This window comes from Gymnoscopelus microlampas, assembly GCF_963454915.1.
Source record: "Gymnoscopelus microlampas genome assembly, chromosome: 9".
NCBI classification, from domain to species: Eukaryota; Metazoa; Chordata; class Actinopteri; order Myctophiformes; family Myctophidae; genus Gymnoscopelus; species Gymnoscopelus microlampas.
The window spans coordinates 55,379,594-55,401,434 of record NC_139946.1 but is presented as its reverse complement, the minus strand read 5'-3'; the positions used below and the strand labels follow the sequence as shown (position 1 = coordinate 55,401,434).

Below are 21,841 nucleotides of genomic sequence, written 5' to 3'. Positions count from 1 at the left end.
CATGACAGCAGCAGCTAATGCTTGTCAGTGTGGAAAAGTACTCCATTGTATTACTTAAGTAAAAGTATCAATATTGCAATATAGAAATACTATGGTACAAGTCCAGAATTCTAAATTTACTTAAGTTAAAGTACAAAAGCATTGGTATCAGAATATACTTAAAAGTACAAAAGTAAAAGTACTCATTGTGCATATGTCATGTAGGATCCCCAACATGACAAATAAACATGGAGTACTGCTTCTGGAACATTTTAGTGTAAAAAATATCCCAAATGTTACATTTCCCCCCCCCAAGATAACCGATCTACAAGCTCACACAAGTTACGAGTTGTGAGCTTGTAGATCGGCCAGCTTATGTATATATATAGCGTTTAAGTGACTTATATTAAAGGTAGGGTAAGTGATTTTCTTTTGTTGAAAAAAGTGTTAAATAGCTCTATATTGTGATAGTAATCATTGCTATAGAGTGTTTGTTCAGTAAAAGGAGTCTACATGTCTCTCCAGCTCTTTATTAAACAGAAAATGCATTTTCAGTTCATTTTCAGTTTAATTTCCAATTTTATCCAATCAGGATAAAGAATTCAGTCAGGATATAGATTAAACAAGTGAAATTGGAAGTGATGACACTAAGAAATGAGCAGATACACAATTGGAACTGGAACACTATAAAAAATAAGCTGATAAATGGGTACTTTCTCCTGATTGGCTGGAAATGTTGTCACCTACCTGAAAATGTATTTTCTGTTTATTAAAGAGCTGGAGAGACGGGGAGACTCCTGTTACTGAACAAACACTCTATAGCAATGATTACCATCAGAATATAGTGCTTTAACCTTTTAACATAAAGCTTTTTGTTTTAACCAAAAAAAAATCACTTACCTACCTTTAACTCATTTAGCTGGGGACCCCCTGGAACCCCCTCAAGGACTTGTTACAAAAAAAAGTCTGATAATCCAAACGTACATGAGTAAAAGAACAAAAGTATTGGTATCAAAATATACTTTAAGTACAAAAGTCAAAGTACTCGTTATGCAAAATGTGCCATTTCACAAGTTTTCAAATGTATACAAATCATTGGAAAATAGATCTACAAGATCTACTGAAAATTGTAGATCGGCTATATTTTCAAATGGCCAAAATATATATATAGGGCTGAAGTGGTTAATGTCTGTTTAGTAATAATAATCAAAATCTACAAAGTAATTAGTAACTAAAATGTTCTAATAATGGTAGTGGAGTTTAAAAGTACAATATTTGCCTCTGAGATGTAGTGGAGTAGAAGTAAAAGTATTGAAAACTGGAAATACTCCAGTAAGGTAAAAAAAAATACCTCAAAATTGTACTTATAAGTACAGTAGTTGAGTACATGTACCCTGTTACATTCCACCACAGGTACTGAGGTGTCAGAACACTTTTTTTCCCCACCACCACCACCAGGCGTCGCTGTGTCATCACACCACCACCTCCACACGACGACGACGACGACGACGACACATTTATGACGTCACCTACTAATCCTTAGCAACTTCATCCCTGAACAGTCGTCGTCGTCGCCTGTCTCTGACGTCATCACGTCAACGTGCTGTTGTGCTGTGTAACGGTCTCTAACGTCATCACGTCAACGTGCTGTGCTGTGTAACTGTACAGAGACTCATCTGAAGCTCACGAGCTGTTTGTAGTTCTTTAATTAAATTAAACGGCTTATCCTTAACGATGGGACCCACAGGTGAGTTAATGAAGAGTTTTATCCATTAATTAAGCCTCTTTAATGAACCTTTAACTTTAACACGGCTGTTCTACATGCTATAGGATGAGATGATGCTAACAGGCTAACAGCAGCTAGCATCTCCTTCTTTCAATGAATGACATCAAACTACAATACTTTGATTTGTTTTTTTTACTCAAGTAAAAAGTAGCGGTGGTGTAAAGTAACTTAAGTACATGTACTCATACTGTACTTAGGTAAATAAAAAATAGGTATACTTTTACTCAGTGGTGGAAGAAGTACTACATTTAAAAAAAATATATATATATCTTTTTTTTTTTTACTTAAAATATCAATACTGTTATGTAGAAATCAATATTCAAGTTGAGTAAAAGTACAACATTATTGCTATAAAAATCTACTTAAAGTATCAAAAGTGATATTACTCATTATGGAAAAATAATTTGAAAATAGCAGATCTACAAGCTCACAATGCGTCGAGGTGACTTTGTACCTGTATTGCACTGTACTCAAATACTGCACTTAAGTACAATTTAGAGGGTTACTATTACTTTACTGGAGTATTTCCAATTTTCAGTACTTTTACTTCATCTCAGAGGCAAATGTTGTACTTTTACTCCACTACAATTATTGGAAAACTGTAGTTACTAGTTACTTTGTAGATTTTGTTTATTATTACAACACACTTCAGCCCTATTTACATTTCAGCCACTTGAAAATAGCAGATCTACAAGCTCACAATGCGTCGTGATGCAGCGCGTTGTGAGCTTGTAGATCTGCTATTTTCAAAGCAGTTTTATACATTTGGAAACTTGTGAAATGGGACATTCTGCAGCGTTTGCACTATTACTTTCAGCAATTAAGTATATTTTAATGCAAATACTTTTGCACTTTTACTCAAGTAAATTGTGAATACCAGACTTTTATTATATATAATATCACAAAGTAGAAATACTCCTGTTTTACTCAACTAGTAAATGTCATGCATTCGAAATGTTATTTGAGTAAAAGCACAAAAAAAAAGTATTGGTGTCAAAATATACTCGTAAAACTACTGACATTTGTCAAAAATAGCTGAGCTTGTAGATCTGCTATTTCTGAATTGCTATAGACTTGTTTCCCCCCCCCACATGCAAGTACATTTACAGGTGGGATGCCAATTTCCTCCAATCAGGAAAGAGAACCATTTTATCAGCTTAGATTTGACAGTGTTCCAGTTTAAAGGGATATTAAAGGGGCACTCGGTGCCCCGCGATGAGCTTGTAGATCTGCTATTGAAAAAATAATAATGCAAAAACAGAAGTTAGTTTTTTGTTAGCTTCCCCCCCATATATTTTCATCATAAAAAAGTGCCATATATCATATTATAATATTATAAAATAATGTGACGCAACGGGACTTTTGAGACGGCCATGCCCAAAATAGGTTGCCTTATTGGGATAAATGCGTGGCACTGCCCGCCCCTGCTGGTTCTCTAATTTTTTATTTTTAAATAGGCTCTGTCATGATTAATTGACCACATATATGAAGTTAAACAACTCAATTCTATCCAAACGATATCTTAAAAGTAAATTCCGTGCCTCAAAAAAGAGCGTTTAAAAACGAAAGTAAAAAGTGTAACTGGCCATTTTTGTCGGCTGCACTCGGTCCCATTCGGGCTCACTCGTACTCGCCACCTGATTGGCCAACTGTCGCTGTCAATCACAGAACGATGAGCGACGATGCTGATAGGCTCGGTTAGTTGGCAATTCCGCTAGAAACTCCCACAATGGGCGATCAGGCCAGACTCACTCCTGGAATCAAATGGAATGGATGAGATTTCCGGAGGGAGGGTTTACCAGGCTACGTTCTTGGCACTCAGAGAGTTAATGTTAATATTACTGTTATTTCAGGAGAGGTGGTGTTGGGCAGCCCGGGCGGGGTGTGCAGTGAGAACCGGCTCCGCTGGGACCTGAGCCCCGAGCAGATCCAACAGATGTCGGACGAGCTGATCTCCAAGACCAAGGAGGTGTACGACGGCGTGGGGGCTCTGGAGCTGGACAGCGTCTCCTACGAGAACACCCTGAAGGCCCTGGCTGACGTGGAGGTGGATTACACCGGTGAGTAGAAGTACTATGTTTTCACTTAAAGTAAAAGTATCAATACTGCACATCAATACGGCACTCGGTGCCGCGCTATCAGCTTGTACAGGGGTCTACAACAGGGGGTCCGGGACCCCTAGGGGGTCCTCAGAGTTACTACAGGTCCCCGTACCCCACTTTGAGAACCAACGCCATAGAGTCTCATACCGGAGACTCCACGGTCATCAAATGATTGTCTCAGGAATGGGACCAAAACAGATCTCTGTGAATTCAAGCCTTCATGGTGTGTGTGTGTAATATGTAACTGATAGAAGATTATTTTCAGAGATCAGGCGCTAGTGGTGTGATCGTACTAGAACCAAACGAGTCCTTATTCAGATGAAATGCTTCTTATATATATATATATATATATATATATATATATATATAGCCCAGATGTGTTGTTATTCCTCCCAGGCAGTGATTACATACATGTAGGATAAGATTATACATGCAGTGATTATTATTACATACATGTTCTCCATGCTGTGGCCATAACTTGAGCTGACACAGAAAGCAGTAGAGATGCGCGGATCGTGGTTTTCGCCGCGGGTGCCGCAGTTAACCGCTGTTTGGGTGGATTCGGGTCAATCGAATATAATTATGAATTAATATCGGATAAACCGCGGGTGAAATATTGCGGTAAATAAATTAATGACATCTAATATATCTATCCATAAAATAGCTAAATCTCTGCGTGTGTGTGTCTGTGTGAGTGTGTAGAGCATGCAGCCTCTGTGCGATGCGATCACAAAATGCATTGATTTAGCCTATGGAATGTCCGTGGCTCGGTGCGTCTTTTTTTTAAACCGGTGCGTTGGATGCCGCATGTGTGTTGGATGCCTGTATGTTGGATGCCGCACTGTTCATCGCAGCAGAGCAGTGCGCTCTGTATGTTCAGCGCAGCACGGGTTTAAAAAAAAAGAAAAAAAGACGCGCCGACATTCCATAGGCTAAATCAATGCATTTTGTGATCGCATCGCACAACTAATACTAAAACTAACGGGGAATAGGCCTACCAGAAAATAATAATATTTTGACATACGGGAAAAACGGTTGGTTTATATTGCGGTTGGATAACGGGCGGATAATTAAGTTGTACATGTGGATTCGGGTGACGTGAGAGGCCATCCGCGCATCTCTAGAAAGCAGACTAAAGTGCTAAAGTGACCGCATCACACATGTAAATATACCCGTTCAAGGTTGTACTCTATTGTTACTGCAGGTCATGGCCATGCATAAAACAATATATATATATATATATATTATTTACTTTTTTCTCCAGCTCCCTGTGGTGCATGAACCCCCCACCACTATTGTGTTGGGGTGGGTCTATGATGGACCCACCACACACAATAGTAGTGGTCCCCAGGTTGCTCCTAGTCAGGATGGGGGTCCCTGGGTCAAAATCAGTTGAAAACCCCCGACTGTAAAGCATAAATTAGTCATTATTTTTTGTTTTTTTTGTGACTGGGGTTGGATGTTGTGTTGTGTCTCATATATCTGTGTATCTAGATGTTGTGTTGTGTCTCATATATCTGTGTATCTAGATGTTGTGTTGTGTCTCATATATCTGTGTATCTAGATGTTGTGTTGTGTCTCATATATCTGTGTATCTAGATGTTGTGTTGTCTCATATATCTGTGTGTATCTAGATGTTGTGTTGTCTCATATATCTGTGTGTATCTAGATGTTGTGTTGTCTCATATATCTGTGTGTATCTAGATGTTGTGTTGTCTCATGTATCTGTGTATCTAGATGTTGTGTCTCATATATCTGTGTATCTAGATGTTGTGTTGTCTCATATATCTGTGTATCTAGATGTTGTGTCTCATATATCTGTGTATCTAGATGTTGTGTTGTGTCTCATATATCTGTGTATCTAGCATGTTGTATCTCTCTGCTGACAATGCAGAACGTCTGAGTTGGCAGGAATCAGGTTCTGTGTGAAGCTTCACGTCTCATCAGCATTTTACTGAAAGAACAGAACGAATGAGAACAAAGGTGTTTTTGTCACACTTCTGTTTGCAGCCTCTGTCACTGGTGGTGGTGGTGGTACAGCCGTGTGTGTGTGTGTGTGTGTGGGGGGGAGGGGGGGGGGGGGGGTACAACAGTACCTACATTCACACTTTGTTTTTCTAATTAAAGGAGAATTCCCGACTACTTTTTTCTTACCTTTTTATATGATATTATTATATGGAGTGGTACAGTAGAGAAGAATCATAACTCCATCCCGAGTCCACCGCAGCTAAAAACCAGAGTGGACGGTCGATCGCCATTTTATATATATATATATTTGTTCATATCTGACGTTCACAATGACAGAAAACTCGCCACAGTATATTTGTCCTAAATGGGCCGCCGTAGTGTTTACAAGCTGATCACGGGCGAAATCTCGTCCTGCCAGACTAAGGGGCTCATCTCACACAAACACCATGTGATAGTGATGTGCGGGTCAGGTTTTTTCATAACCCGCCCCGCCACGGAACCGAACCCGCTCAACCCGCCGCGCAAAACCATATATAAATCAACGACTCGCCCCGCCCCGTGACCCGCGGTGAAAAGAAATAAGATAATCTAGTCCCTTTAAAGGGCAAGACCACTTTGGTAGAGGTTTGGGTTGTGTATTTACCTTGCCATGATGTAACTCCAAAGGTGGGCAATAAATAAAAAATAATTGCTCCATTGATTAGAAAATGATAATTCAAAATATGCTTCTCATTGACTTACATTGTAGGGTAAAACAGCTCTCAAAGTCACTCTTTTAGCACATAAACAAACACAAACAAAGTTGATTCAGACAATATAGAACATCACCAAACCCAGTACTGTTTTGTTTTTTTAATAAAAATGTCAACTTCCTGTTGATTTTGCCATTTTTAATAAGTAGAAAACCCGGACTGGATCGGCGGATCCGGATCCAGATTTTCAAATAGTAAAACAGCAAAAATAGCGATTATTTTTGATATCTTGCTCACCTTTGGAGTTACATCATGGCAAGGTAACTACACAACCCAAACCTCTACCAAAGTGGTCTTACCCTTTAAGAACCTCGCACTCCGCTATACAGCTCCAGAGCTGTACAGCGGAGTGAGAGGTTCTTAATGGGACTAAAGATCTGCTGTTTTCCGGCTTTAGGCTTACGGTTAAAAATGGCAAAATGTATGTATTTTTAAATGGCATTCATAAAATGGCTGTCCTAAAGTGTTGATGTCCTCATAAGTATAGTAATAAAAAACCTGTGTGTGTGTGTGTGTCTGCAGTCCAGAGGAACATGCTGGACTTCCCCCAGCACGTGTCCTCCAGTAAGGAGGTCCGTACCGCCTCCACCGACGCAGACAAGAAGCTGTCGGAGTTTGACGTGGAGATGAGCATGAGAGAGGACGTCTACCAGAGGATCGTAGCTCTGGAGGTAATAAATAACTCATATTCACCTTATTCTGGGCCCTTCTCCACCATCGCCCCTTTCTTTCTGCCGCTTCATTTCAATATCCGTCCACTCCCCCCCCCCCCCCCTAGTGGGCTGCAGGTGTACTGCAGCTAATCAAGTGCGTTGCCAGATTTTGCCAGAGAAACGAGCGGCCAGGTCTAAGAAAACAGTTTAGCCCAGTGGTCTTCAACAGGGGGTCCGGGACCCCTAGGGGGTTACTACAGGGGGTCCGCCAAATCTTTGTGTTATGATTATTAGTGTTTTACCTTAAGCACTTTGAACCCTAATATCCCTTTTCTGAGGAGAACTTGAGGCAAAAATAGCCGATCTACAAGCTCACAACGCCTCGCGCTGCGAGGCGTTGTGAGCTTGTAGATCGGCTATTTTTGGCAAAGAGGTATATAGGTGTAGAGGGAAAAAAAGAGCAGACTTAATTGTTTAAAAAAAAAGTTATATAGAGGGGGGGTCCCTAATTCATCTCTCTCTCTCAGCTAGGGGGTCCCTGCTTCATCTCTCTCAGCTAGGGGGTCCCTGGCCTGAAAACGTTGAAGACCCCTTGTTTAGCCACTTTACATCGGCTATTTGAAAATAGCCGATCTGCAAGCTCACAACGCGTCACACACATCGTGACACGTTGTCAGCTTGTAGATTTGTTTTTGAAACATTTTAACAACACAGATCTTGTATGGGGGTCCCTGGCACAACATATTTTCTGATGACGATCTGTGGACAAATACATATTAAACTGGGGGAACTTGACGTGAAAAAATGTGGGAACCACTGGTTTAAAATGAGGCACGCCCAAATAAGCTACACTACACTTTGGAATATATGTGTGTACTGTATATTAGGGGTGTAACGATACAGTAACTGCATCAATCGTATGGTTTGACTTTGTATCGTATCGTTTAGCAATGCAAATAATCTATTGTATGGATACTAAGTACTTGTATTGTGTTGTATTTAGCAATTTTTAAGAAGAAAAAAGAAAAAGAGGGGTTTAATTACTTTAACATTCCATATCTCGCTACACTTGGTCTATCGATAAATGTGTGTAATCTCTTTTATATATCCATAATAATACATTTTTCCCTTTAAAAAAAACACTGTTATGTTTTTTTTTTAAGTGCATCACTTCCATCACTGTGATGACCACTGTGACCACACCGCCCACTTCACACTGGGTGTGATTTTTACATTGTACATTGACGTTGTTGTCCGTGTGTTGTGTCTCAGTCTAAGGTGGCGGCAGACAGTCTGTCCACGGAGGCCAACAGGTACATGGAGAGGCTGGTCAAGCTGGGACGGAGGAACGGCCTGCATCTCCACAAAGACAAGCAAGACGTAAGACATGACATGACGTCAATTATTCTGTCTTCATAGGATGGATAAATACAACCAATGCGTCTGTTGTCTGCATAAGTCCAGCTCATGTCTTCATTTCTCCACACACGGATATTGACATTGATATTTAGCGAAGGATTGGAATCCGTTTGGGTTCCATAATGTCAACAGATCACCATATCTCACAGATATCTGACCGCAACGTCTAGCAGTGTTAAATTGTGCTTTAAAGGATCTACACCATGCATTTAAAAAAATATATTTCATATTTAATATCATATTGTTTATGTCCCTCAAACGTTTTTCAAAAGGTTTGAGCCTAAATCAAGCCTCAGATATACTCATTCCAACTAACTTCTCTCTGGCTTATAAAGCACTTTCACCTGCAATACCACATTGTCCTGATTTGCACGTGGCGCTTTGAGCCAGTTTGTATGCATGTTATGTCCTGGTTCTGTGTGGAAAAAGTAATAAAGAAAAAAAAAGAAAAGGAAGTTGGAACTGAAAAACAGGAGGGATTGTACCGCTAGTGACGTCACTTTCGGGGCCAAATCAGTTTGGCCTGTTTTGAGACCAATTTACATAAAACCCCAGATTGTGTTGTGAAAGCCTGAGTGTTCAAACTGGGGTATTTTGGGGGATAGAAGAGAGGTCCTGGAGACCAAAAACACACATAAAAGAAGGAAAAGTTCAAATTCATGGTGTTGTCCCTTTAATTGTCTGTTTTTCTTAGATCTGTTCAGGTTGATGTAAACAGTGTAAGACCTGAGGCGATTCTTTAAAAAAAAATCTAAATCCTAACAGTTTTTTGAAAAAAATATACAAAATATTTTTTCACTTTTTTTTTGTAGCCAAAGACATCTAAAGTGACACAGATGCGTTCCAGGTATCAATGTGTTAACAGTGTCTGTGTTCAGGTTGATGTAAACATCTTCTAATCTTCTCTGTCAGGAGATCAAGAGCATCAAGAAGAAGTTGAGTAATCTGTGCATCGACTTCAACAAACATCTGAATGAAGACACCACCAGTCTGACCTTCAGCAGAGACGAGCTGGGTGAGGAACACTGACCATAAACCACCACCAGGGGTCTTCAACAACAGGGGGTCTGGGACCACTGGGGGGGGTCCGCAGAGTTACTACTGGGGGTCTGCAGGGGGTCCACTCAAATCTTCATGAAAGGATTTATTAATTATATATATATTTTTTACTCCACTTGAACACTGGCATCTCCATTCTGGGTTGGACCATTTGCCAAAAAATAGCCGATCTACAAGCTCACAACGCATTGTGCCGCGATGCGTTGTGATGCTTGTAGATCGTCCATTTTCGGCGGTATTGGTGTAGAGCAGGGGTTTTCAACTGATTATGAACCAGGGACCACCACCCCGACTAAGAATCAACCTAGGGACCACTGTTGTGTTGGGAGGGGCAATATGGGTGTGGTGTGGGGGGAAAAGCTTGAAATTAAATAATGACTGTTAAGGGCCTAATTTAATTTGTTAATTCGAGGTGAATTAAATCAAGTCCTTAACGGCAACTTATGTATGAGCGAGCAGACACATGCGATTGATTATGAGCAGGGGTGCACATAACTTTTTAGGTCTAGTACTCAGAAGAGCACCTGGAGATGTGAGTTGGTGCGCACCAAATAAGTGGTCCCGTTTTGTCAAGGGGGGGGGGGGGGGGGGGCAGCACGGCGCGCACCGGACAGTTTTGTCAACGGGGGGGGGGGGGGGGGGGGGATGCAGCACTGCTTCAGCCCAGCCCTGCACATGAACTCTGCAGCCGCACTGAAGCCCTGGACAGACGCTCTGCTTCCAAATTCCGCGATTTTCGCCGTTTCTTTTTTCTCACACGCCGTTAGGAGACAAGGTTGGTGTCCTGTGCTGCACTGCTTTTATCCGCCAGATTTGGACGTTCACGGCATATTTTGCACCGTTATGGTGAAGAGTGCCTCTAACAGCCGCTGCTGGCTGCGTGCACGCAGCAAAGCGATGCGAGGCGACGCAAAGCAACAATCACACAAGCACGTGCAGCATGCGTCCCCTTCCCCTGCGCCTAATGGCTGTACATGGGGCCGACGCGTGCTTTAGCGAGAGTGTGTGAGTGTGGCTTCAGGAAGTAAATTCCTAGCCTCGATCTCCAGGCTTTTATTTTTTATTTTTGCTAAAAAATAAAAGCTTGGAAATTCCTGTCCCAGCTGTTGGTGCGCAAAAGCGCCTTGCGTCGTCTGATGTGATGCGCATTATTTATTTAGGGTGCGCATGCGCACCTGCGCACCAGTTATGTGCACCCCTGATTATGAGCACATTTCCTAATAATGGTGACAGTTTTCCGTTTCCCTTGAGATTCTAACTCCCATTTCTGTGGAAGTTCAGACTTCCCAGTAACTGATAACATTGAGGCGTCATTATACTTACTGCACTGTTTCTCAACAAGTGGTCCATACAATAAAATACAAATCTTCACTTTCACCTAATCTAAATGCATGGTCAGGGACCACATGCAATACTTTCACGGACCACCAGCGGTCCACGGACCACCAGTTGAAAACCCATGGTGTAGAGGGAAAAAAAGAGCAAAAGACGGAGGAGTGTCTCTGCTTCCATCTGTGAAAAAAAGTGTGTCAATGCGACCCTCTGTTCTTTAGTTATTGGCTGTTATATATATATATATATAGACCCTCTGTTCTTTAGTTATTGGCTGTTATATATATATATATATAGACCCTCTGTTCTTTAGTTATTGGCTGTTATATATATATATATATAGACCCTCTGTTCTTTAGTTATTGGCTGTTATATATATATATATATAGACCCTCTGTTCTTTAGTTATTGGCTGTTATATATATATATATATAGACCCTCTGTTCTTTAGTTATTGGCTGTTATATATATATATATATAGACCCTCTGTTCTTTAGTTATTGGCTGTTATATATATATATATATAGACCCTCTGTTCTTTAGTTATTGGCTGTTATATATATATATATATAGACCCTCTGTTCTTTAGTTATTGGCTGTTATATATATATATATATAGACCCTCTGTTCTTTAGTTATTGGCTGTTATATATATATATATATATAGACCCTCTGTTCTTTAGTTATTGGCTGTTATATATATATATATATATAGACCCTCTGTTCTTTAGTTATTGGCTGTTATATATATATATATATATAGACCCTCTGTTCTTTAGTTATTGGCTGTTATATATATATATATATAGCTTTGTTCTCGCCAAGAAGAAAAGAAACGAGATGTATTTTTCTAAATCCTTTTAACTCTCTCACTGCCAGACTTATTTCTGGACGTGTTTGCCCACTGCCAGCGATTTTTTTACCGTTTTCTAGTAGTCACAGAATATGTATCTCCAGTATGATCGATCCCCTGATGGTTGCTAATCACTGAGGGTTTCACTGTGTGGTTTCACAAATGTCAACGAGGTCATCGCGACCTCGTTGGCATTTGATGTCTGCCTTTGAAAATGACCAAAAATACATAGTAAAAAAAAAAGTACACAGGAGCCGAGATACAGCCTTTTTAAGTAATAAGTTAACCATGAAGTGTAGTGATGCGCAGGTCGGGTTTTTTCATGACCCGCCCCGCCCCGCAACGGAACCCAACCCGCCTCAACCCGCCCCGCGAACCCATATATAAATCTATGGCTCAACCCGCCCCACGACCCGCGATTTATTTTTAATTCTGTAAAATCATGGTTAGAAAATAATCCCCAAGTGTATTCAAACTGTTTTATTCTTATTATTCTTATTCTTATTAGGAATACAGACAAAACAAGAGCATGTGATTTATTTTGTTTTTTTTACGTGTGAGAGCGGCTGACCCGCTCACCCGCAGCCCGCATAATTGCCTCCGAAATTCTGACTCGACCCACCCACGCCGCGGGTCAACCCGCGCATCACTAATGAGTGAATGGAGCCGCAAATCTTCGGATCACGATATCTTGGGTTCTGTGTGAGAGAGAAAAAAAAAATATATATATCGTTTTAGTCGTTCTTGGCAGTCTGGGCCTATGGGGAAAAATGTGTTAGTCGTTTTTGGCAGTAAATGAGTTCGGACGCGGATGAGTTAAAGATCTGAAAATACATGTTAACAAAAAACATGAATTGACACAACACTGATAGTGCTGTCAAACGGGTCTATGACACTATCCATGACATCTATGACACAGTTTAATCTGCAACACAATTGTATGCAACATGTAGTGGGGGTCCCTGCTTCATATCTCCCTCAAGCTAAGGGGTCCCTGGCCTAAACCATAACCCCTAACCCACCTGACCGCAGTGGCGTGCACAGACATTTTGAGGGGCAGGTGCTCAAGTAAATTATACTTTTTTTTGTTTACTTGGTCCGCTCTTTTTTCCCTCTACACCTATACCTCTTTGCCAAAAATAGCAGATCTACAAGCCCACAACGCCTCGCAGCGCGAGGCGTTGTGGGCTTGTAGATCGGCTATTTTTGGCTAAAGTTCTCCTCAGAAAAGGGATGCTAGGTTTCGAGTGGTTATGGTAAAAAGAAAAATCATATCACATAAAGATTTGGCGGACCCCCTGTAGTAACTCTGAGGACCCCCTAGGGCTCCCGGACCCCCTGTTGAAGACCCCTGTTGAAGACCCCTGAAGTGCCCTTTTTTTCAAAAGGGCACTTCTGGTCAAGAGGGCAAAGGGCAGGTGCTCTAGCACCACCAAGAGTCTATCTGTGCACGTCCCTGCCTGACTGGACGGATGGCATAAAAAAAGTCAAATGTAACAATGTGTAGGAGTTAATGTACATGTTGTTGTTGTTGTTGTTCTCAGGAGGTCTTCCAGAGGACTTCCTGAGCTCTCTGGAAGCAGAAGGGGACAAGCTGAAGATCACGCTGAAGTATCCTCACTATTTCCCCACCATGAAGAAATGCTTCGTCCCCGAAACACGCAAGAAACTGGAGCAAGCCTTCAACTCTCGCTGTAAAGAGGTGAGGACACGCGCGCACACACACACACACACACACACACACACACACACACACACACACACACACACACACACACACACACACACACACACACACACACACACACACACACACACTATTATTGATTCCAGCTGTTATGATCATATCAAACATGTAAACATGACCCGCTTTAATTACTTCAGTCTATATTAGTAGCGTAATGACTAGTATTAACATTCAGTCCAATGTATTTGTATTTAAGTTCATGAAGTTAACATAAGTATAATAATAAGTATAACTAAATGCATTTGAAATTAAATAAAAATGTTACTTTTCAAGATTCAAATTCAAAAACTTAAAAAAAAAAAATCTGAATTCCAATTAAAAAAATGCAGATCTAAAAGCTCAAAACGCGTCGCACTGCGGCGCGTTTTGAGCTTTTAGATCTGCTATTTTTGCTACTTTTGTGTGACATACAGTAGAATGGATATGTAATGTGGCCCATCATCGAGTAAAGCCAGAGAGCGGCGAGGCAAGTCAGCTTTATCAAACCATGTGACTTCTGTGTTCTCCAGGAGAACGTGTTTTATGTTGGTTATACATGTTTCAGATGTTCTCTCCTGGTTCCTCTTGTGTTCTCCAGGAGAACATGTTTTATGTTGGTATACATGTTTCAGATGTTCTCTCCTGGTTCCTCTTGTGTTCTCCAGGAGAACGTGTTTCATGTTGGTATACATGTTTCAGATGTTCTCTCCTGGTTCCTCTGTGTTCTCCAGGAGAACGTGTTTCATGTTGGTATACATGTTTCAGATGTTCCTCTTGTGTTCTCCAGGAGAACTCTTGCATCCTGAAGGAGCTGGTGGAGCTCCGTGCTCAGAAGAGCTCTCTGCTGGGCTTCTCCACACACGCTGACTTTGTCCTGGAGATGAACATGGCCAAGTCTGGGAAGAAGGTCTCCATGTTCCTGGGTGAGTGATCCTCTAGTACTCATGGATTAAAGTTCTCAGTCACCAAGACTGATTTCAGTCATTTGGATTCCATGGAAGCCAGCATGTCTCTTATGGAAGCATGTTGCGCAGCAAAAAATAGCCGATCTACAAGCTCTCAATGCGTCGCTTGTAGAAAGGCTATTTTCGGTTATTTTAAGATTAGAGCATTTGAAGTGGTCAAACTATAGCAATATGTTCCGAAGAATCTTCCATAATATCTTATTCGTCTCGGATATTTCATATAAAAGCAAAGGTTGAAGCCTGAATTGTGATTTCTTCACATGGTTGGCAGTATGTAGAACAGCAGGAACAATATTACTATAAAGCATCCTAATTTTACATATTGTATTCATTGTTTAGGAATCGGCGCTAGTGTGGGATCCTTTCACACTGTTTCACAAATCGCACATTAGGACATTTTCAGTCGTGAGATTTAATGTTGCTTTAATCCATGAGTACTACACATAAAGAAGGTGTCCTTGGTGAGTGACTGCTCCACTGTTGGACCTCAGTCTAAGTAGTACAACACAGTGGTTCTCAACATGTGGGTCGGGACTCCCAGGGGGTCGTCACATGATTTTTGACAGTAAAGTGACACTTTAAGGACCTTTTAATACATAAATAAATAGAAATTGAATGTAAAAGACCATTACTGTATCAAACGTAATCAACAAACTATACTATAAAAACTGGTCAAACACTATGGCCAAATGTTCAAATAATATAAGAAAGAGTCAAACATTGTGAAAATAGCAGATCTGCTATCTCTCTGTCTGTCTCTCACTGTGTGTGTGTGTGTGTGTGTGTGTGTGTGTGTGTGTGTGTGTGTGTGTGTGTGTGTGTGTGTGTGTGTGTGTGTGTGTGTGTGTGTGTGTGTGTGTGTGTGTGTGTGTGTGTCTCTCTCTCTGTGTGTCTCTCTGTGTGTCTCTCTCCGTGTCTGTGTCTGTCTCTCTCTCTCTCTGTCTCTGTGTGTCTCTCTCTGTCTCTCTGTGTGTCTCTCTCCGTGTCTGTGTCTGTCTCTCTCTCTCTCTGTCTCTGTGTGTCTCTCTCTGTCTCTCTGTGTGTCTCTCTCCGTGTCTGTCTGTCTGTGTCTCTCTCTCTGTCTCTGTGTGTCTCTCTCTGTGTCTGTGTCTCTCTCTGTGTCTGTGTCTCTCTCTCTGTCTCTGTGTGTCTCTCTCCGTGTCTGTCTGTCTGTCTCTCTCTCTCTGTCTCTGTGTGTCTCTCTCTGTGTCTGTGTGTCTCTCTCTGTGTCTGTGTCTCTCTCTCTGTCTCTGTGTGTCTGTCTCTGTGTCTGTGTCTCTCTCTCTGTCTCTGTGTGTCTCTCTCTGTGTCTGTGTCTCTCTCTCTGTCTCTGTGTCTCTTTCTGTCTCTGTGTCTCTCTCTCTGTCTCTGTGTGTCTGTCTCTCTCTCTCTCTGTCTCTGTGTGTCTCTCTCTGTGTCTGTGTCTCTCTCTGTGTCTCTCTCTCTCTCTCTGTCTCTGTGTGTCTCTCTGTGTCTGTGTCTCTCTCTCTGTGTCTGTGTCTCTCTCTCTCTGTCTCTGTGTGTCTCTGTCTGTGTCTGTCTCTCTCTCTCTCTCTGTCTCTGTGTGTCTCTCTCTCTGTCTCTGTGTGTCTCTCTCTGTGTCTGTGTCTCTCTCTGTGTCTCTCTCTCTCTCTCTGTCTCTGTGTGTCTCTCTGTGTCTGTGTCTCTCTCTCTGTGTCTGTGTCTCTCTCTCTCTGTCTCTGTGTGTCTCTGTCTGTGTCTGTGTCTGTCTGTCTCTGTCTCTGTGTGTCTCTCTCTGTGTCTGTGTCTCTCTCTCTCTCTGTCTCTGTGTGTCTCTCTGTGTCTGTGTCTCTGTCTGTCTCTGTGTCTGTCTCTCTCTCTCTGTGTCTGTGTCTCTCTCTGTGTCTGTGTCTCTCTCTGTGTCTGTGTGTCTCTCTATGTCTCTCTCTGTCTGTGTCTGTCTCTGTGTGTCTCTCTCTGTGTCTGTCTGTCTCTGTGTCTGTGTCTGTCTCTGTGTCTGTCTGTCTCTCTCTCTGTGTCTGTGTGTGTGTGTGTGTGTCTCTCTCTCTGTGTCTGTGTCTCTGTGTCTGTCATGGTTCTGTGTCTGTCATGGTTCTGTGTCTGTCATGGTTCTGTGTCTGTCATGGTTCTGTGTCTGTCATGGTTCTGTGTCTGTCATGGTTCTGTGTCTGTCATGGTTCTGAAGATGAAGCAGCTTTAGTGACGCTGCACAGATTAGATTATGTGTATCAAATGCACACTTCTGGAACTGCTGCATAAGATAGTGTAAAATACAAGATCTTATATTTGTTTCTATTATAGTATCTCTTCTCCTACTTAATATAGTATTATGTTTAGGATGTTGTTTCTATTATAGTATCTCTTCTCCTACTTAATATAGTATTATGTTTAGGATGTTTCTATTATAGTATCTCTTCTCCTACTTAATATAGTATTATGTTTAGGATGTTGTTTCTATTAGAGTATCTCTTCTCCTACTTAATATAGTATTATGTTTAGGATGTTTCTATTAGAGTATCTCTTCTCCTACTTAATATAGTATTATGTTTAGGATGTGTCTATTATAGTATCTCTTCTCCTACTTAATATAGTATTATGTTTAGGATGTTGTTTCTATTATAGTATCTCTTCTCCTACTTAATATAGTATTATGTTTAGGATGTTTCTATTAGAGTATCTCTTCTCCTACTTAATATAGTATTATGTTTAGGATGTTTCTATTAGAGTATCTCTTCTCCTACTTAATATAGTATTATGTTTAGGATGTTGTTTCTATTATAGTATCTCTTCTCCTACTTAATATAGTATTATGTTTAGGATGTTTCTATTAGAGTATCTCTTCTCCTACTTAATATAGTATTATGTTTAGGATGTGTCTATTATAGTATCTCTTCTCCTACTTAATATAGTATTATGTTTAGGATGTTGTTTCTATTATAGTATCTCTTCTCCTACTTAATATAGTATTATGTTTAGGATGTTTCTATTAGAGTATCTCTTCTCCTACTTAATATAGTATTATGTTTAGGATGTTTCTATTAGAGTATCTCTTCTCCTACTTAATATAGTATTATGTTTAGGATGTTGTTTCTATTAGAGTATCTCTTCTCCTACTTAATATAGTATTATGTTTAGGATGTTGTTTCTATTAGAGTATCTCTTCTCCTACTTAATATAGTATTATGTTTAGGATGTTGTTTCTATTAGAGTATCTCTTCTCCTACTTAATATAGTATTATGTTTAGGATGTTTCTATTAGAGTATCTCTTCTCCTACTTAATATAGTATTATGTTTAGGATGTTTCTATTAGAGTATCTCTTCTCCTACTTAATATAGTATTATGTTTAGGATGTTTCTATTAGAGTATCTCTTCTCCTACTTAATATAGTATTATGTTTAGGATGTTTCTATTAGAGTATCTCTTCTCCTACTTAATATAGTATTATGTTTAGGATGTTTCTATTAGAGTATCTCTTCTCCTACTTAATATAGTATTATGTTTAGGATGTTTCTATTAGAGTATCTCTTCTCCTACTTAATATAGTATTATGTTTAGGATGTGTCTATTATAGTATCTCTTCTCCTACTTAATGTAGTATTATGTTTAGGATGTTGTTTCTATTAGAGTATCTCTTCTCCTACTTAATATAGTATTATGTTTAGGATGTTTCTATTATAGTATCTCTTCTCCTACTTAATATAGTATTATGTTTAGGATGTTGTTTCTATTAGAGTATCTCTGCTCCTACTTAATATAGTATTATGTTTAGGATGTTGTTTCTATTATAGTATCTCTTCTCCTACTTAATATAGTATTATGTTTAGGATGTTGTTTCTATTATAGTATCTCTTCTCCTACTTAATATAGTATTATGTTTAGGATGTTGTTTCTATTATAGTATCTCTTCTCCTACTTAATATAGTATTATGTTTAGGATGTTTCTATTAGAGTATCTCTTCTCCTACTTAATATAGTATTATGTTTAGGATGTTGTTTCTATTATAGTATCTCTTCTCCTACTTAATATAGTATTATGTTTAGGATGTTGTTTCTATTATAGTATCTCTTCTCCTACTTAATATAGTATTATGTTTAGGATGTTGTGTCTATTATAGTATCTCTTCTCCTACTTAATATAGTATTATGTTTAGGATGTTGTTTCTATTATAGTATCTCTTCTCCTACTTAATATAGTATTATGTTTAGGATGTTTCTATTAGAGTATCTCTTCTCCTACTTAATATAGTATTATGTTTAGGATGTTGTTTCTAATATAGTATCTCTTCTCCTACTTAATATAGTATTATGTTTAGGATGTTGTTTCTATTAGAGTATCTCTTCTCCTACTTAATATAGTATTATGTTTAGGATGTTGCACATGAAGTCCCAACAGCATGACAGCATGTCTCTGCTTGTACTTGTTGGTTCTTTTACTTGTACAAGTTATTGACAAATAAATACCAATGAATATCAGAAATGTAAAAGAGAATGTAATGGAATATTTATAAACTGTATTCCTGTCCTGGAGGACTAGAGGAGAAATGGTGGTTATACTGTTCTCCTCCTCTCTCCTCAGAGGAGCTGTCTCGTAAGCTGAAGCCTCTAGGAGACGAGGAGAGGAAGGTTCTCCTCAGGCTGAAGGAGAAGGAGTGTCAGAAGAGGAGCGTGACCTTTGATGGAGAGCTGCACGCCTGGGACACGCGCTACTTCATGACCCAGGTGAGATACAGGCAGCACTACTCTACCTGTCACACATAATACTGTAGAGCTACAGGCAGCACTACTCTACCTGTCACACTTAATACTGTAGAGAGCTACAGGCAGCACTACTCTACCTGCCACACTTAATACTGTAGAGCTACAGGCAGCACTACTCTATCTGCCACACTTAATACTGTACCGCAGATGCGCCCCCCTATAGTAGCTTTGAGGACCCCCTAGAGCAGTGGTTCTCAAACTTTTTCATGTCAAGGACCCCCTAATTGACACGTATTACCCCGCGGACCCCCACTTGAAAAGATAAGCCAGGGACCCCCATAAGAGAAGGTTTTTATGGCTCTCTAGCAGTGATTCTCAACCATTTTAATTTCAAGGACCCCCAGTTTAACATGAATTAGGCTACGGACCCCCATTTAATGTCCTTTATACCTCTGGGACCCCAATTCACATTGTAAAATCATCAATGTTAATGTAACTCTGAGAGTGTACAAATGGTTCCATTTGTACACTCTCAGAGTTACAGACCCATAAGGGTCCATTTGGTTCCTGTCCATCATTTAGCTGGGGACCCCCTGGAACCCCCTCAAGTACCCCTGGGGGTCCCCGGAGCCCACTTTGAGAACCAATGCCCTAGAGGTCCCCGACCCCCTGTAAAAGCTAGAGCTCAAGACTCTGATGTTAGACAGGAGAGTGTGGAGTGCAGAGATTCAGGAGTCCTGAGTCTGTGTTGGTTAGACCACACACTCTGACATCACATCCATAGACTGGATCATAACACTGCTTTTTAGCGGCGCTAGCCGCTCCATACTTTTAGGTATAGAGCGGATCCTGCTCTATACCTGACTTTGTCCGTGTTCACCGTCAACGCTCTTGATTGGTCCGACCCGTCAACGCTCTGATTGGTCAGACCCGTCAACGCTCTGATTGGTCCGACCCGTCAACGCTGTGATTGGTCAGACCCGTCAACGCTCTGATTGGTCAGACCCGTCAACGCTCTGATTGGTCAGGTGCGTCAACAAAGTGATTGGTCAAGCTTCACGTGACACATGGCTATAAACACATTATAAACACATATCGATGACAAAATGTATCAAAGGCGCCGCTACCTTCACACAGGGTGTGATTTTTGTTTATGTGTTGTGCAAGTTCCATCACTGCAGTTTCAATAACTCCCCTCCTCTCCTCTCCTCTCCTCTCTCTAGGTGGAGGAGACTCAGTATGCAGTGGATCAGAACCAGTTAAAGGAGTATTTCCCCATGGAGGTGGTGACTAAGGGTCTGTTGGACATCTATCAGGTATAATAGGACGGCTGCCTTTTTGATTCATTCAATAATTGAGAACCGTGTTTTTCTTTTTAGAAAAAAAATGTTTTTAAGTTAATAGTTATATGGATCACCATAATCAGAGACGTGTGTTGTTTATATCAGCGGTTCTCAAACTTGTTCATGTCAAGGACCCCCAACATGATATGTATATGGCCACGGACCTCCATCTCAAAATATGTTGTTCCAGGGACCCCCCAGAAGCAAAGATTTGAGTTTCAAATGTTCACTTAAAAAATACATGTATATTCAAAGATTTGCACAAATGCGCTTTTACAAAAATAGCAAATCTACAAGCTTGTGGCGCGGCACTGAGTGCGCTACTTTTGAATAGCCAAAGTATAGAGGTTAAAGTGGTTAAAATGATTGTGAAGCTATATTAACTAATTTAGCTAGGGACCCCCTGGTATCCCCCCAAGGACCCCTGGGGGTCCCTGGACCCCACTTTGAGAACCAATGGTCTATGAATCTAACATGGTTACAATGGGGTTTGAAGTGTCAATGGGTTTCTATAGGAAGGGGGGCGTGTCCGATGAAATGAATTGAAATATTGAATCAAGCAACTTAAACACTGTCAGAGTATGTTGTTAAGATGACCCACAGAAGTGTTTAGAAGTGGAATCCTCCTTTTAACTGTTTCACCCTTTATTACTACAGGAGCTGCTGGGTCTGTCCTTCAGCCTGGTGGATGGCGCCCCCGTGTGGCACCCCGACGTCACTCTCTACTCTGTCACCGACCGAGCCTCTGGAGTGTGTGTGGGACAGTTCTACCTCGACCTGTTCCCCAGGTGTGTGTGTGTGTGTGTGTGTGTGTGTGTGTGTGTGTACTTGTATAGTAGAGAGTATAGAGAAATACACATTGTGAGGATCATTTTCCTGATCCTCCACAAGAGAAATGGTTGTTTTAAAGTTTATAAAAAGATGTTTAGACTTTGGCCTACTGTTAGGAAACGATTGTGACATGAACAGCGACTTGAATTAAAGTTGTCGGTCCATCACGCCTGATTTCAGACAAACACAACCTGAACTTCAAAATCCCTCCCCCACCCAGATACCTACGTTCTTAAACACATGAGACAATTAGTGCAAGATCAAATGAGCAAGAGCTAAAACAAATGTGTACCGAATAAACAAGATCCAATAAAACAAGAGCTCATATACAACTAATTTGACAACAAGTAGGCGAAGGGTCAGGGTAGTGTTTCCTGAAGTGGTGGGTTTC

The 21,841-nt window shown here is 40.6% G+C and overlaps 1 protein-coding gene across 1 annotated transcript in view; it reads left to right on the top strand.

The window, feature by feature from the left end:
* The first annotated feature begins 1,614 nt into the window (after positions 1-1,614).
* The window catches only part of thop1 (thimet oligopeptidase 1), a 28,882-nt gene continuing 8,655 nt past the window's right edge, over positions 1,615-21,841 (top strand). Inside the window, exons 1-10 of the mRNA XM_084067007.1 lie at positions 1,615-1,726; positions 3,619-3,825; positions 7,110-7,258; positions 8,513-8,620; positions 9,572-9,674; positions 13,448-13,605; positions 14,417-14,552; positions 19,155-19,297; positions 20,500-20,592; positions 21,277-21,407. Coding sequence (XP_083923133.1) covers positions 1,714-1,726; positions 3,619-3,825; positions 7,110-7,258; positions 8,513-8,620; positions 9,572-9,674; positions 13,448-13,605; positions 14,417-14,552; positions 19,155-19,297; positions 20,500-20,592; positions 21,277-21,407 — 1,241 coding nt within the window. The 5' untranslated portion in view covers positions 1,615-1,713. The remainder of the gene's footprint in view (positions 1,727-3,618; positions 3,826-7,109; positions 7,259-8,512; positions 8,621-9,571; positions 9,675-13,447; positions 13,606-14,416; positions 14,553-19,154; positions 19,298-20,499; positions 20,593-21,276; positions 21,408-21,841) is intronic.